Source organism: Marmota marmota, unplaced genomic scaffold (genome assembly GCF_001458135.2).
Source record: "Marmota marmota marmota unplaced genomic scaffold, marMar, whole genome shotgun sequence".
Classification (NCBI taxonomy): Eukaryota; Metazoa; Chordata; class Mammalia; order Rodentia; family Sciuridae; genus Marmota; species Marmota marmota.
This window is the reverse complement of record NW_026000240.1, coordinates 5,958,364-5,975,789: the sequence shown is the minus strand read 5'-3', so window position 1 is coordinate 5,975,789 and position 17,426 is coordinate 5,958,364. Positions and strand designations below refer to the sequence as shown.

The 17,426-nt window shown below is 38.8% G+C and overlaps 1 protein-coding gene across 1 annotated transcript in view; it reads left to right on the top strand.

The window, feature by feature from the left end:
- Window positions 1–66: 66 nt before the first annotated feature.
- Fam162a (family with sequence similarity 162 member A) overlaps window positions 67–17,426 on the top strand; it is a 32,097-nt gene continuing 14,737 nt past the window's right edge. The window contains exon 1 of the mRNA XM_015486725.2: window positions 67–212. Coding sequence (XP_015342211.1) covers window positions 179–212 — 34 coding nt within the window. The 5' untranslated portion in view covers window positions 67–178. The remainder of the gene's footprint in view (window positions 213–17,426) is intronic.

The following is a 17,426-nucleotide window of genomic DNA, read 5'->3' as shown; positions in this document are numbered from 1 at the left end:
GCACGTCCCACATGCCTCGCGCGTCACGCACGCCCTGCTGGTTCCGCCCCTCGCCCCGCCCATCGGCCCGCCAGTCTGCTCCACCCGCGTCCCTCCCACGCCGGCGAGGGGTGACTTTGAGCGCACCAGCGCCACCGCTGCCGCGGTAGGTGTCGTGTGGTTGGCGGAGTAGGCGGCCATGGGGAGCCTCCGCGGCCTGCGCCTGGCAGCTGGTGAGACTCAGAATGGGCTGGGGAAGAGGGAATCCTGCGGCTCAGGCCGGGGAATTGCTGGGTTTCTTGATGCACGATGGCTTGGAATTCCATCTTATTAGTGTCAGTAATGGGACAGAGCTAAGGTTGAGCAAGCTGCTGCTAAGCAGACGCTGGAGACTAACCCAGTACACTGGCACCTGGCCCTCTATTTATCCAGCTTCCACCAACATAAGGGGTTCTTGCTCCCTCCTTTCCCTTCTCTTCTGAGCACCTTAATGTATTTGGTATTCCTATAACTTGTTGCTTTCCACCTTAACCTTCCCTATCCGTTATTCTAATTGATCTTTCCTCTCCGCCTCTCTCCCCATCATCAGAAGAGTTTATTCTTGCTATCAGACCACCTGAGCCTGGAGTTTCCCACGGTTTAAGTGTCTGAATGGAAAAGGGGTTTAAGATCCCACAGAATAATAGTAAATGTTTTCTTTTTTTTTAACATTTATTTTTTTAGTTGTAGGTGGACACAATACCTTTATTTTATTTTTTTTTAAGTGGTGCTGAGGATCAAACCCACCCCCCACCCCCCTTACATGCCAGGCGAGTGCTTTTCCTCTTAGCCACAACCCCAGGCCCAGTAAATGTTTTCTTAAAAGGGAGGCGCGGGGCTGGAGATACAGCTCAGTTGGTAGGGTGCTTGCCTCATGCACAAGGCCTTGGATTCAATTCCCAGCACCCCCCCCCCCCCAAAAAAAAGGAGGAGGAGTACATGACTTTTAAGCAGTCTCACAACTAAGTGCTTTGAATTTCTTGGATAAAAGTTTTATGTAAATGTAGAACTTGCAGTTCGTTTTCTCGGTAGACATTTGTGTGGTGGGTATTTTGAAGTTAGGAACTGAGAACTTAATTCCTCTTCTTGGGGAAACCAGCAGAGCCTTGGCATTACTGTAGGGCTGAGGAATCGGTGTTGGCATCTTCACTCCTGTAGGTGCCAGGACAGTTTTCTTGCTCACCTTTATGAACTTTGATGAGATATAATGAACGTTTGCTTTTGTTCCATGGTACAAGATTATTTAAAAGTTGTTCATTTTTTGGGGGGGAGGGGTACCAGGAATTGAACTCAGGGACACTAGACCACTGAGCCACATCCCTAGGCCTTTTTGTATTTTATTAGAGACAGAGTCTCACTGAGTTGCTCAGCGCCTCGCTAAATTGCAGAGGCTGGCTTTGAAATCGCAATCCTCCTGCTTCAGTCTCCAGAGCCGATGGTCACACCCACGACTAAAAGTTGTTCAATTTTTAAAGGAAGAATAACCCCAAAGTTGGCTAATGAAAGAATGCAAATATACATTGTTATGTAAATGAAACAGTGACCAAAAAAAAGAAAGAAAAGAAATTGTTCTGGGTTGAGAGGCCTTGTATCTCCAGCACATCCAACCAATACTGAATGTGTAAGTTTCCCAAGCTTAATATGTAGCCTGCATCTCCATGATGCTCTAGTATAATAATCAAAAAGGTAATGCTTTACATGGCTTATCTTGTGTTTCAATGAAGAATAGAATGGAAAATATGTTGCACCTGGAGATTATCACTTCCTATAATGCAAACACTCCCTTTGCTAAAAAAGAAAAGTCCAAATACTGGTATTGATTTCATTTGATTTTGTTAGTTTGATTTAATTCACCTAAAATCTTTTGTGTATATTCTATTAAATATTGTGAAGCTTTTTAGCAGGACAAGGGAAAGAATCAATGCTTTGTTAAAAATAAATAAATAAAGCAGCCTGTGTGAAAGTGTTTTTGATTAGTTGGAATTCAGATTGATTTTACTTCGTGTCTTGAGATTATTATACTAGAGCATCATGGAACTTCCAAAGCCTCTCTTCAGGCATATGATGCTTTAGAACTTTACTATTGGGAACTTAACTAAGACAGTTCCTTCAGCCATCAAAGAATTATTTATTTTACTTCAGATAGAAAAACTTGAATAACACCTAGGAGGGGTTATGTGAGCAGTTCTTTATAAATGGTCTGTGTATATATGATATTTTTGTGAGCATTATCATGAGATCTGCTTTATTTTGCCTATTTTATAGCTAAATGCTTAACATACATTATTTTATTTGGTTAATTTCGTGCAGCAGCCCTCTCTGGTAAGTCTTATTAGCCCCTCACCTTTTTGTAAATGAAACAGTTCAGAGGGTTAAGTGACTTGTCCATGATCACTTTGCAAAAAAAAAAAAAAAAACTACAGTGCTGAAGGCAGTGCCCTCTCTTCTGAAATTTGTGCTCTTTGCCATGGCCAATTGGGTCTCATTAATGTGAAATGGAAGAGTCATATAATGCAGATTTATTTGTGAAATGGAAATACACATTCATGTGCAAATGGCTCTTCAAGAAAGAAGATTGATGATAAGCAACCATAACCAAAGGAGTAGCAGATCAAATAGAAACATAATTGAAGCACACTTGACTTATCCACAATACTATCTGGAATAAGCTACTCTTGTCTATGACCATAGTACCCTGAACACCAGATTTTGTCAGGAATAAGGTCCTCTAGGTGAATAAAATTTCAAATAACAAAAACAATCATTGAAACCACGGACCTTTACATTAATTATTTCCATTAGAAATTTTTGCTGGTCTCCTTTAGCAAACAATACAGACTTTTATGAGTTTGAATTTGTTAATTGTTTTGTATATGTAGAGATAGGTCAGGTTAACTTGCCGTACTCTGGACACCTATGAAGATGAGAGGTCTTGTGAACATCTGAAATTTTATTCAAGTTTTATGATTATATGCCTGTTTTTGAGAAAAAGGGTCCAAAGCTTGGATTGATTACTCATGAAAACTATGATTGTGAATGAATAGGAATTAAATGGCACCTGACCCACACTGCTGTGGATTCCTTGAGGTTAACTGGGTCTATTCTGTTCTTCCTAAATCCTCAGGTCATATTAGTGAAAAATTCATAGTACTGGCCATACATAATATTTTGATGAGAAACACTAGGAAATATCTTGGAATAAGTAGATATAAAGTGAGTTTCATACTTCTTTTCCCTTGAGAGTAGAATGAAGTAGATGCAGCTTTAAGGATATTATCTCTTCTGTAGGGTGATTATTAGATCAGAATATTGGAATGGCCTTACCAGAATGTTCCTTCACACATTCAGAAAATTTTGTTACCTCAAACTCCATTGACTTGTCAGACTTTAAAATGAATTTATTACGATCATTTTTACTCCCAATGCAGTGGATTGTGGGTTGTGTTCTTGTGAGTTGAACCCACGTCTCAGAGCATTTATAGTCAAAAGATATCTTATGTAGTCCAGTTCCCTAATTTTTACACATTTGGTAATTAAAGACCCAAGAAAGGAATTCACTTGCTAAGAGTCACACACAGGCACAAAGCTGTGACATAACCAGTGTTTCCTAGCTCCCATTCTGATTTTATTTCCACCGTATTCAGCTCCTTCATTGCTTTTTTTGTTTGTTCTTGCTAACAAACCCTAAATGAGAATATGCCTATTGTAGCCACTCCCATGTTTGGCTTTGCTTATCACATCCCTCAGGTCTTACCAATAGGTTTTTATTGAGCACACACTGTGTGCCCTGTTATATTGTGAAAGTACTTGACATGAATAGACTGCTCCTTTTCCTAGGGCTAGCTTATTGCCATGAGCAAACCAATCTACACAATGCACACAGACAACCTATACAAAATAATATATACTAACTTCTGGAAAGTGCTGCTGTGGTGTCTTGGGGCCAGTTCCTGCCAACGTTGTGCATATCTTTTCCCATTTTTTAATTTTAGAATTGAAGTGTTACATTGGTAGCTTGAAATCGGCTATGGTGAAGGTTACTGGCAACATTATAGAACAGGATTTCTCACCAGCCTTTCCCAAGAGCCAGTATACAACTGGCTTCAGGAATACAGAGAAAAGAAAAGATTTGTAAGGGTAGGTTTGTAAATTGAAGGCTTCCTTCATTTGACATTTGTCATTGGAGGAGGTGGGAGTAACATGAGCAAAGATAGAGGCAATAATGAATCTGGACAGGTTCTTAGGAAGAAAGTAAGGAGAAAGAATTACCTTGGATTTTGATCAGGAGGTAATAGGTCTTTATGAGGAGTTTGAATTTGTTTGATTTGAATTTAAAAAAGTCTTCAAGCTGAAGTCATCAAAGAAACATCTTTGGAAAATTATCAAGACACCTGCATACAAGATAAATTGTTGTGACCTGGAACAGTATAACTGTAATCCATGTATGAAGTGATGGTGGAAATGCTAAAAAGGGATTGTATGTAGAAAACGTCTTGAAGAAACAAAAGTTTGGAGGCTTTGAATAATGTAAGGTAGAACTTAAAAGACAAGCATTTGAGTATAGAAGTGTTACCCCACTGTCAGAAATAAGGAAGTTGGGGAAGTAATCAAGAATAACTTAAAAGATTTATGTTTATTTGGCAGAGAAGATGTGTTGTTTTTGTGTAGGTGGCTTTGAATTGTAGGTGATGATGGGATCCCTTTGTCAAAGACCGGAGGAGATAGGACAGAAAAATATGGGAACCATTGGTGTAGAGCTGATTATTAAAATAGAATGGAAGAGAGGCTGGGCCTGGGGCTGGGGCTCAGCAGTAGAGTGCTCGCCTAGCACATGTGAGGCGCTGGGTTCAATCCTCAGCACCACATAAAAATAAATAAATAAAATAAAGATATTGTGTCCAACTACATCTACAACTAAAAAAAATATTTAAAATACAAATAGAATGGAGGAGTCCCTCTACAGTAGCACGCAATCGTGGTAAGGACTGAATCTTGGAGACCTGTCATAGTTTAATAGAAAGTGACAAAGAAATCATTAAAGAAGATAGACCATAGAAATAGGATATGAAGTAAAAGAAGGTGATGTGTAACATAAGAAAGGGTTGAATCCTCATAGAAGAATGAGATCAGTACAGTCAAATGGCCATGAAGATGGGAAGAGTATAGTAAAATGGGCTCCCTGTGAGTCTAAAACACATAGTCATGTGGTGAGAACAGGATCGCTAGTGTTTGAGCAATTTTCGTGAAGCTATTGATGGGGAGAAACCTTGTAATGAAATGAAGCGTGGGTGGTAAAGTGAAGGTAAAAAATACCTATTGTTGATTAAATCACTTGAGCTATGAAAGGAATTTTAGTATTTTATTTATAAGATGTTGACAACAGGTGAATGTTTTGTCCAAGATAGTGGAACCTCAGTGTTATTATGACATGCAACAGAAATACCTGATATCTACTGGTAGAAGTATAACTTGGTTTCACCTTTCTGGAAAGCAGTTTGTTTTTTATATAGCCTAATCTTTAACCCTGGCAAGATTTTATTCTAAGAAAACAGATAGTTAGGAATGTCATCAAAGATTAATGTAGAAGAGCCAGGTATAGTAGCAGGCTGCAGTCTCAACTCCTTGGGAGACTGAGGCAGGAGGATCACTTGAACCCAGGAGTTGGAGATCAGTCTGGATAATGGAGCAAGACCCCCATCTCAAAAACAAAGCAAAATTTAGAAAACTGGTCATTGAAGCCGGGTACAGTGGCACACACCTATAATCCCTGAAGTTTGGGAGGCTGAGGCAATTAAAGGGAGAACTTTGATTGCAAGTTCAAAGCCAGCCTCAGCAATGGCGAGGTACTAAGCAACTCAGTGAGACCCTGTCTTTAAGTAAAGTACAAAATTGGGCTAGGGATGTGGCTCAGTGGTTGAGTGCCCCTGAGTTCAACCCCTGGTACCAAAAAAAAAAAGAGAGAACTAGCCATTGAAACGTTCGTGAAAATTGAGAACAATTCTAGCTGTAGGGCAAATTAAATTCAGGTTATATCTGTGTGTTGGATATTACACAGCTCTCAGAAGTTTGTTTTAATATATGGGAATAGTATTTGTGACTTAAGTAAGATATAGTATTTTCTGATGAAAAATGTACATTATGTGTGATAATAGGAAAAAAAGTCTGGAAATAAATACACCAAGTTATTATTTCTGGGTAATGTGATTATAAGTGCTTTCAGAACTTTTTTTGTACCTCTTTTTAGCTTCCAAATTTTCCATAATTAGCAAATATTTTATGAGGGTTTTTGTTGCTGGTTTTTGTTTTATTTTGTTTTTATTTAAGATGGGGTGATGACCTTTGGCAAGTAAAAGGCAGAGTATAGTAAGGAACTAGAGGTTGTGATGGTTTGGTGCAGGGTCACTCAGGAGAGCCATCACAGATAGAAGGGCTCGCTCATTCACAATGAAGGAAGATTGGTGTTTTTCCCAGTTTACAGGGAAAGATGAGAAATCAGATGGAGGTAGAGTGTATATGTCTCACAGCTGGGATCAACAACTATGCCTGGAGAGTTTCAAATAGCCATTTTCAAAAGGGCTAGAATATTGATGAGAGGAGAAAAGATCATCAAGGAATAGGTCCTTGACCAGTAACTACCACAGTAGAATTGTTAAGTTCCCCCAAGCTTGAAAACTATCTAGGTAACAAAGGTTTATTTATAAATCTTTGTTTTTAAATCCTGTGGTTTTCTTTTTTTCCTTATAGAAACAATGTTACAAATGGTAATAAGGGAGTTCCAATCACCCCCACAAAAACTGAGTCACTCTGTTTTCCTCCTATTATTTTTCTCATTTTCTCTCTTACAGCTATCCTGTCTCCTTTATATTACCCAGTCAAACTACAGGATTGTGACACCACCTAGTTTCCATATCCACATTATCCTCTTCTGCTCCCTTTAACCAATTCTTCCCTCCCCCCAGGCCTGCCCTATGTTCTGTGCCAAGATTTGTCTTCCTAAAACACCACTTTTTATAATTCCAGCAGCTCTGGAGACTGAGGCAGGAAGATCATGAGTTCAAAGCCAGCCTCGGCAGCTCAGCAAGACCCTGTCTCTAAATAAAACATAAAGGACTGGGGATGTGGCTTAGTGGTTAAGTGCCCTGGGTTCAATCCCTGTTACCCCAGACAAAAAAACTAATACCACATTTTCCCCTCATTTCTCAGTTCAAACTGCACTGCCTATTTGGTAAAACTCTTTGAGGTGTGTGTGACAGATAAAAGGACTCTTACTGTGGGAAAGCATGGATGGTCACAACATCCACAGCCAGAATAAGTAGGGCCAGTGTCATCTCAGTAGATTTGGAGTCCCAGAACATCAGCATGAAACTTATTGCAGGGAAGGTTGAGAAAAAAGATGGAGGTAGAGTGTATGTGTCACACAACTGGGTAGCCTGGCAGATAGATCCAGAAGTCAGTGTCACACAGCAGAACACCGCAGTCAGTGTTTGAAACCAGAAAAGTGTCCATCCATTCTCAGATTTGCAGACATGAGATTTCAATCCATTCAGGTCTGATCAAAAAAAAAAACTCAGACCAAGTTAATGTTTGAGGGTTTTTTTTTTTTCATCTTGGGTACACACACACACATAAAATGTATCTATACAAATATATGTATGTTTAGTTGTAGATGGACACAATATTTATTTATTTTTTGTGTGGTGCTGAGGATCAAACCCAGTGCCTCACATGTACCAGGCAAGTGCTCCACCACTGAGCTACAGCCCCAGCTCCTTTTTTGTGAGAGATAATTTTTTTTTAATATTTATTTTTTAGTTTTCGGCAGACACAACATCTTTCTTTGTATGTGGTGCTGAGGATCGAACCTGGGCCTCACGCACGCCAGGCGAGCGCGCTATCGCTTGAGCCACATCCCCAGCAACCCCCCAGCTCCTTTTTTGTTTTTGTTGTTGGTGGGTTGGGTTGGGTTGGGTTTGGTTTTGGTTTTGGTTTTTGTGGTCAACCTTTTTAGTTTGCTTTATGTGGGACCAAATCAGTGTTTTTTTATTCTACGTGAGTTCTGGTGGGCATGAAAGCTTCACCTTCCATAAACTACATTAATCATTTCTTCTAGTAGGTCTATTAAGCAGTTTTATCATAATTACAAAGTTACAGTATTGATTAGTGTATGCATGGGAACTTGGATGTCCCCAGAGTAAGAATACATTTGGCTTTTTTCTTCTGAGAGTTAAAATTGACTGTGATTCACAAAACACATTTTCCAAGTTTCTTCCTCACATTTGCCCTTTCCTATGACAGCAAACATACTGGTCATATTCTATTTCAGTTTTTAAAGGATTAAATAGGCATTTGTGGGCTAATTGGAGAAATTCCTAAGTTTTTACATTGATTAAAAACTCTTTGCATGAGACATGGGAATGGAATTGTTGCCCCAGAAATAATTTCTTCCAGCCAAGGTCATGGTAGTGTGGAACATTATAAAAAGGGAGTGAAGTGGCTGAACAGTCTCATATCTCTGTGATAGGATCTGCTGTGTGGGCTATGGTCATTCTTTGTGGGATAATCAGACACATGTTCACCCATGAGGGCAGGCAGGCTGTAGATGAGGGACATAAACAGAATCTCTTTTTTCCAAAGGGGATGAGAAGGTAAGACAACTGTAGGACAGTTCACTGCTTGTCACCAAGTACTGGGTAGTGTGTTAGAGAGTGCATGCTCTGTAAAATCTGAAAACTGGGCATATTTTAATGCATTCCACAGGAACTCCAAACTTCCAGAATAATGGATTACATATGGATGTGTAGAAGTTAGAATTCAGGTAGAGCTGCTTTTTCTTCCATAAATTAACTATTAAAAAGAGGGATTTTTGAATCCATCCAGAGACAAAGGTATCAAGCTTTGCAGATGTACTCTGGTCATTAATATAGCCTGTGTTCAGCAGGGACTACAAATGGTTGTATTATAGAGGAGCTTTTTTCAAACATGGCAGCACATTAGAATTATTGGGGAATCTGGAAATTATGCCCAAGGTGGAATTTAAATGTGCTCCCAGAAGTTGAATTTAATTGGTCTATGTTGTGCCTGTGCACTGAGCTTTATTTTATTTTTTAAGATACTCTGGAGATTCCAATATGCAAAGTTTGAACTTTACTTTTCAAGAGCAGTGCTTTTCAAACTTTAGGATCTGGAGAGCTTATGAAAACAGATTTCTACTCCCCAGTCTCAGAAAGTATGAAGGTTTGGCGTGAGCCAGAGAATCTGCATTTCTGTGAAGCTCCTAGCTAAGGCTGAGTAGCACTATAATAGAATATGTGGCATTGGTCTGGCACATAGTAAGTACTCAACAACTGTTGAATGAATAAGGGTGTCCATTTCCATACCAAAATTTAATATTCATGAGTCACCTGGCTAGCTCATAAAAAATGAAGATACAGATTGTATAGGTCTGGGTAGGAAGTGAGGGTCTGCATTTCCAACAAGCTGCCAGGTGATGCCAGCTACACGTGAGGATATCAAGGGGCCTTAGAATGTGACAAAATGTATGCCATCATTTTCCCACCTCATTTCACCAAGGTACACTAGTCAGATGACCCTCACCTGTACACTCTTGGTCTACCTGGAGTTGTTCCCTTTTCCTACTGTGCCCTACCCCATTCTTTTCCTCTCCCATTTCAGGAGTATATGGGAGTGCAAGTGAGAATAAATAATATTTTTTGTAGAGATAACATCAAATTCTAAATTTTTAAAATATATGTTAAAAAGAGATATCATTAATAACCAAGTACCTATGATTTCAATTTCCAGAAAAGCTGCAGAGATAGTACAGAGTTCTGTAAACCCCTATCCAATTTCTGCGATGTTAAATTGTATATAACCATGGTACATTTGTCAAAATTAAGAAAGTAAACATTAGTTCATTACTATTAACTAAAGTACTAACTTTATTCAGATCTCATCAGTTATATCAGTGATGTCCATATATCCTTTCAGGATCCAATCCAAGATACTATATTGCAGATAGTTGTTATGTAAGAAAATTTATCCCCTCTCCCCATTTATTCATCTTGTTACTTATATTACTATGGACTCATACTTTTTATGTGGGTTTATAGTCTCTTATAACATTATTTTCTCAAATTATTCTAGTTTAGATCAGTTTCTGTGTCCCTTCACATGCTTCTATCCTTTTGTTTTTTGAATACTTCCTTACGTTCTGGTACTAAAAGATGCTGTAGGCTCTTATATTTTCTCTGTCCTGGTGTAGATCAGCCATTTCTCTCTAAGGAGCCCTGATTCAATTTGCTAGGAAGTAGGTATTTAGAAACTAAGTTCTGCTGACTGGACAGTAGCATTGCTATTAAAGTGTTACGGATTCCAGGCCCTTCCAGTCACTAGAGCTAGGAAATATGTATTCCCCAGCATCCTGGTTGTTGTTTTAAATTTTTATATGTTAAGGATCTTTGTAATGTATAGTTTTGACAAATTTTTTTAAAAATAAATACTGCCGAACTTCATAGCAACATGTTACTTGCAGCTAATCTTGACAGTAGGTTAAGCAAAACTAAATCTGATAATCTTCCAAAGTTCCCTTTTTTTCTCCAGCATTTACTGAACCTTCATTTATCCTCACTGATTCTCAAAAGATTTGTCATGTCCCATGTTGCATTATTGTTCTCCAGGAGTATCTTAAAATAGTCTGGGTGGGGAGCATTCTCACTCCTGTCCACTGCCCATTCTGAGGCTGGAATGGATTTTTGTAGAAAGAAGGGAACTACCAGGAAAGAAGGCAATACTTGAGCCAGCCTCATCCCAGTTAGCCATATACAGCCAGGAGCTAGCAATAATATTTGTAAGGCACTGGTTTTCTAATTGTAAGTCCCCACACAAGCAAAATCAGCATCACCTGGGACAGTGTAAGAACCATACCTCTTCCGTCCATACCTATTAAACCAGAAACTGGCAGAGTGGTCCAGTAATCTTTTTGTTGTTGTTTGTTTATTTTTATGTGGTGCTGAGGATTGAACCCAGTGCCTTTCACAACTAGGCAAGCATTCTACCACTGAACCACAACCCCAGCCCAGTCCAGTAATCTTTATTACAAGTTCTCCAGATGATTCTTATACATATACTAAGGTTTGAGAACCTCTACCCTTAAGATTAGCCAGCCATTGCTAATCATAGCCTTAGAGAGCTATGAATCTTTAACTTGACTTCCTGCTAGGTCCCTGGGGACACAGAACTGGTCAGTCAGAGACAAGCTGCAAGAACAGCCAGAAGGTTAAAGGACTATTTTTCTTTGGGTTCCTATGTTTTTAATTGTGATCTACCAGAGGATGGAAAATTCTGTCTTGGATATTTGGGGCAATATGTTCTATCTCAAAGAGATAGAAAAGGTCTTGATGATACTAGAGCTTGTTTATACTTTCATTTTGTTATAAAATAAAAACCAAGATCACAAGTACTTCATGACTGTTTTTAATGATAAATTTTTAACATTATTCTTAAATTGGTCATATGTCTGATTATAATTAGATCGTATTTGCATATATTTTAATCACATTTTTATTTTAGGGAGGTAAAAGTTATTGGCATGCAGTAAGAGAAAGTTGGGAGATATCTTCTGATCTAGGTAAACCTCTCATGTCTTCAAGTTTCTGCTTGCCACTTTTACCCACATACTTCTGACCTCAGATTCTAATTCTCTTCCTATTATTTGCTCTTTTCCACTCTCCTCTTTGTGGTCCCTAAAATCACTTTAGGGCCTTTGCACTTACTGTTCTTTCTGCTTAAAATATTCTTCCACCAAATAGTTGCATAACTAGCTCCCTCACTTCCTTCAAAAGTGACACTTTCAAAGAGAACTTCCCTGGCTCCCCTAACTAAAATTTCACATGTGTCCATCCCCTTTCTAGACATACAAACACTTCAAACCCACCTTCTTCCCCACCCCCAGCACTCAGAATCTGACATAATGTAATTTTTTCCCCAGTAGAATCTAAGTCCTACTGGCTCAGGTTTTTATCGCTTGTTTTTATTTACTTATTTGCTTATTTATTTATTTAGGGAGGGGTACTGAGGATTGAATCCAGGGGAATTTTACCACTGCTCCATCCCCACTCCTTTTTATTTTTTATTTTGAGACAGGGTCTCTTGCTAAGTTGCTTAGAGCCTTGCTAAGTTGCTGAGGCTGGCCTTGAATTTGTGATGCTCCTGCCTCCATCTACCAAGTTGCTGAGATTATAGGCATGTGCTACTGTGCCCAGTGATTTTTATTCTTTTTGTATTTTGCTTAAAGCAGTGACTGGCATATAGTAGGTATTCAATTATTAATTTTTGAATTAATATCTCCAGTATGCATATCTTCAATATAATTGATAGTAAGTGTACGTGTTTATATGGTTTTGTTTTGTGATTTTATTTTTTACTTTATTATTATTACCCAAACTGCACTCAGTGGCAGTTTGTCTTCTCTTCTTAACAGCCTCTGTTCCATTCGGTTCCCCTAAACTGCCTCTGTTCTAATTAAGAGGGATGGAAAAGGGTAACTATCTAAGGAAATAATTGTTGATTCTTTCTCTGTTTTGTATTTGGAAAGCAGAGTCCTTCTAGCATGCTGCAGGTTAACCTTGCTCCTTTCTAAGTGCCTGCCACAGAGAAGGAATGGGATAGCACAGTGTGAGACGGTGCCTTGTAGGTCACATTAAAACGGTGGTTTTCTGATGAAGATGAAAAAGTATTGGAGATGGATGTTAGAAGTGTTTAAACAATGTAAATGTATATAACACCACTGAATAGACACTGAAAGGTAGTTTAAATGATACATTTTTTGTTATGTATATTTTACCACAATTTAGGAGAGAAACTAGTCGTTCTTAAAGTGTAGTCTAAAACTAATAGTAGCAGCATCCCCTAAGAACTTGTTAAAAATGTAAATTCCCAGCCAGTACAGTGGTGAACACCTGAAATTACAACTTGAGAGACTGAAGCAGGAAGATTCCAAGTCTGAAGACCGCCTTTGCAATTTAGTGATACCCTTTCTCAAAAAAGCAAAAGGGGCTGGGTGTGCAGTTCAGTGGTAGAGCACCCCCTAGGTTCAAACCCCAGTATCTAAAGAAAAAAAAGAAAGAAATGCAACTTTCCTACCTCCACCACAAGAACTGTTGATTGAGAAATTGCAAGTGACTGATATGCACTAGTTTGAGAATTACAGCATTCAATAATTTTGTCTTAATCCTGAGAGATATGAAGAACTGTTGAAGAATTTCATGGATTTTGTTTCTCATGTCCTCACAACTGCATAATTATCATTGTCAGAAATTCTGACCACCTTAGAGATAAAGTTTAAAAACTGCCCTGTAAATTCTGAAGATTACTATTTTAAGTAATGTGTTAGTGAGCTTTCCATCATTGTAATAACATACCTGAGGAAAAATATCTTGGAGGAAAGATATATCTGGGCCCACAGATTTAGAGGTTTCAGCCCATGGTTGGCTGACTCCGTGTTATAGGCCTGTGGTGAGGGAGAACATCATGGCCAAAAAGGTATGGTAGAGCAGAGCTGCTCACCTCATAGCAACTGGGAAGTGGAAGCAGGGGGAAAGGGAAGAACAGGCTGGGTGGAACAAGATATACCTCTTTAAGACCCTCCCCCTTTGGCCTGCTTCCACCAAACTAGACCCCACCTCCTAATGGCCTGTTCAGCTATGAACTTAACAATGGATTAATCTGTTCATGAAATTAGTGCCTGATCCAATCACTTCTCAAATGCCATACATTTGAACATTGAGGCATTAAGAGGACCAAGCCTTCAACATCTGAGACTTTGGGGTATATTTTATATACAAAAACTAGTAATTTTGAAAAATGAACTTAACCATAGAGTTCTTGATGTGTTTCAAGCATTTGGCAGATAATCATGTATGTTTTTCCATTAAACCTTCCACTCAGCCCTGGTGCAGTAAGTATTGCTACATTTAAAATAAGGAAACAAGCTGAGAGCAATTATAATTTATCTACTTTCCTTATGGTGTCACTTGCTTCCCCTACATGGCACTGATGTTGTGGTTACCTGGACCCAGGCAGAGCTCTCAGGGATCACAGACCTAGAAAATGGAAATGAGGGGCTAGAGTTGTGGCTCAGTGGTAGTGTGCTCGCCTAGCACACATGAGGCACTGAGTTCAAGCTTCAGTATCACATAAATAAATAAAAAAGATATTGTCAATTTATAACTAAAAAAATGGAAATGAATAAGGTCTTTTATGGAAGAAATCAGACTATGGTTTAACTTCTAGCTTTTACACCGAGATTCTAATTTCCAGTGTGTCAGGGTAAGGACCTCTGAAAATTCCATTCCTACAAAAAAAGCAAGGAAAACACTGCCAGAAATTATAAAAAAAATAAGCTGTCTCATAACTCTGAAAAATAACCAGGGGCTTGGCAATCTGAGGAGCATTTATTTTTTAAAAAAGTGACTGAATCATGGTAAGAACAAGTCTTATGAAGTTTTTTGGTTTTGGGTTTTTTTTTGCAGGGGTGTGGGAGGTGAGTACCCTGGATTGAACTCAGGGGCACACAACCACTTAGCCACATCCCCAGCCCTATTTTGTATTTTATTTTGAGATAGGGTCTCACTGAGTTGCTTAGTATCTTGCTAAATTGCTGAGGCTGGCTTTGAAGTCGAAATCCTTCTGCTTCTGCCTCCTGAGCCCCTAGGATTACAGGCACGTGCCACCGTGCCAGGCTCTTGTGAAGTTTTAACTTGCCTTATCCCTGTCTCCTCTCAGCTTCACAAATCCCAATAGTTACAAATATCAGCAGTCTGGCAGACACTGAAGAAGGTAAAATGGGTTTGGAGCTCCTCAAAGCTCCAGCTCCAGAAAACGCTTAGTGTCTGATCTCCATGATGACTCCCTAAGAACCTCCACTTAAAGGACTTTTCTTTTTCACTTGACTTAGATCTTCCTGTTTGCAAACAGCTTCTCCTGAGGCTTTTATTGAAAATGGCAGCATTTACTTAGTATAACATAGGAAGGCAATAACCACTGGGTCAGAAAGGAAGCAGTTGAAAAATTTGAAAGCAAAATCTGGGGAATAGATTTCCATTTTGACATTGAAAAGATCTGACATATTTCAGGGATGGAATATGTGTAAGATTGTGAATGTGCTCTAGGAAAGACCTGAGAAATCCATAAACCTTCACCTCTGACTCATATCTAGACTCTATGCAAGCAGGAATTAAAGACTAAGTTATTATTGTAAGCTGCCTTCCTATGGTTAAAAGACTTGCTTCAATGCACCTTCAAGAGTCCTTCAGCAAAGGCTAACAAACTTATTTGTAGGAGGCATTTTATTTATTTATTTATTTTTGTAGGAGACATTTTAAAGTCTCTAATTAGCTGACCACTAAGCTCAACAAGCATTTCTGTGGCCAAATACACAGCATGCAAGGGAATACTATGAACAATTATATGCCAAAAATTACATAGATAAATGGACACATGTCTAAAAAGACATAAATTACTGAAAAAAAGAAATAGAACTCTATACGGAATAAAGAGATTGAATAGTTTTAAAACTTCCTGCAAAAGCAGACAGTAACAACAACAACAAAAGGCCCAAGCCCAGATCACTTCAGTGGTGAATTTTACCAATCATTTAAAGGAAAATTAGAATTAATCTTCCACAAACTCGTCAAAAAAAGGTGTGTACATAGCTCCTGTCCAGAGCGGCTCCCGACACTACAGTGATGCAGCCACATCAATGTTTATAGCAGTTCAATTCACAATAGCTAAACTATTGTGAATTGGAACCAACCTAGATGCCCTTCAACAGATGAATGGATACAGAAAATGTGGTACATACACACAATGAAATATTACTTAGCCTCAAAGAAGAATGAAATTATGGCATTTGTCAGTAAATTGATGAACTGGAGAATATCATGCTTAGTGAAATAAGCCAAACCCAAAAAACAAAGGCCAAATGTTTCTCTGATAAGTGGATACTGATCCAAATGGGGGTGGGAGGAAGAATGAAGGAGTTTAGGATTGTGCAGAGGGGAAGAAGGGGAGTAGAGAGGGTATGGGGATGGGATGGATGATGGAATAAGATTGACATTATTACCCTATATATATATGTATGATTACACTACCGGAGTGACACTGCACCATGTTCAGCCAGAGGAAGGAAAAATTGTGCTCCATTTGTGTACAATGTGCCAAAATGCATTCAACTGTATAACTAATTGGAACAAATTAAAAATAAAACTTTCTGGTTTTCTCTGTTTTTAATTATGATGATGGTGGTGATTAGTATTATTTGGTACTGGGGATTGAACTCAGGGGCTCTCAATTGCTGAGCCACATCCTCAGCCCTATTTTGTATTTTATTTAGAGACAGGTCTCACTGATTTGATTAGTGCCTTGCCATTGTTGAGGCTGGCTTTGAAATTGGGATCCTCCTGCCTCAGCCTCCTGAGCCGCTGGGATTACAGGTGTGCGCCACTGCACCCAGTAAATTCTGATTATTATTGATTGATTCAGTGATTCACACTGAAAGCTAATTTCTTAAAAGTATTATTTTGAGAAGAATGTTTCCTTGATTTGTTCATTATAAAGGCTTAGAAATGGTGACAAACCATGAGACTCCCTATGGGGGTCTCTAAAAACCAATTTGTACCATTTCTTCTTTAAAGGAAACAGAACCCCTTGGAGGAATGTGTGATTCCAGGTCAGGGGCAAGGGATGTTCAAAATGAGCCCAGAACATCTTGTCAGAGATGAGGAAGCTATCAGTGATCACTGAGCAATGTTCAAAAGGACTTGAGCCATTCTCATAGGGTTCCCAATGACTAAAGATTAGAACATTTGACCATTAATATAATAATAACTGAAACAGATTGGAGTATATCACATGTGTTAAAATGCATATTCTTTAATTTCAAACAAAAGTTTGCAAGGAAACCCAATTCACTAATTAGAAAACTGGAAAATAAAGGAAAGGAATCAAGCATTAGCCGGGTATGGTGGTTCACGCCTGTAATCCCAGCAGCTTGGGAGGCTGAGACAGGAGGATCAGGAGTTCAAGCCAGCCTCAGCAAAAGTGAGGCACTAAACAACTAATTGAGACCCTGTCTCTAAATAAAACACAAAATAGGGCTGGGGATGTGGCTCAGTGTTCAAGTGCCCCTGAGTTCAATCCCCAGTACCAAATAATACTAATCACCACCATCATCATAATTAAAAACAGAGAAAACCAGAAAGTTTTATTTTTAATTTGTTCCAATTAGTTATACAGTTGAATGCATTTTGGCACATTGTACACAAATGGAGCACAATTTTTCCTTCCTCTGGCTGAACATGGTGCAGTGTCACTCCGGTAGTGTAATCATACATATATATATAGGGTAATAA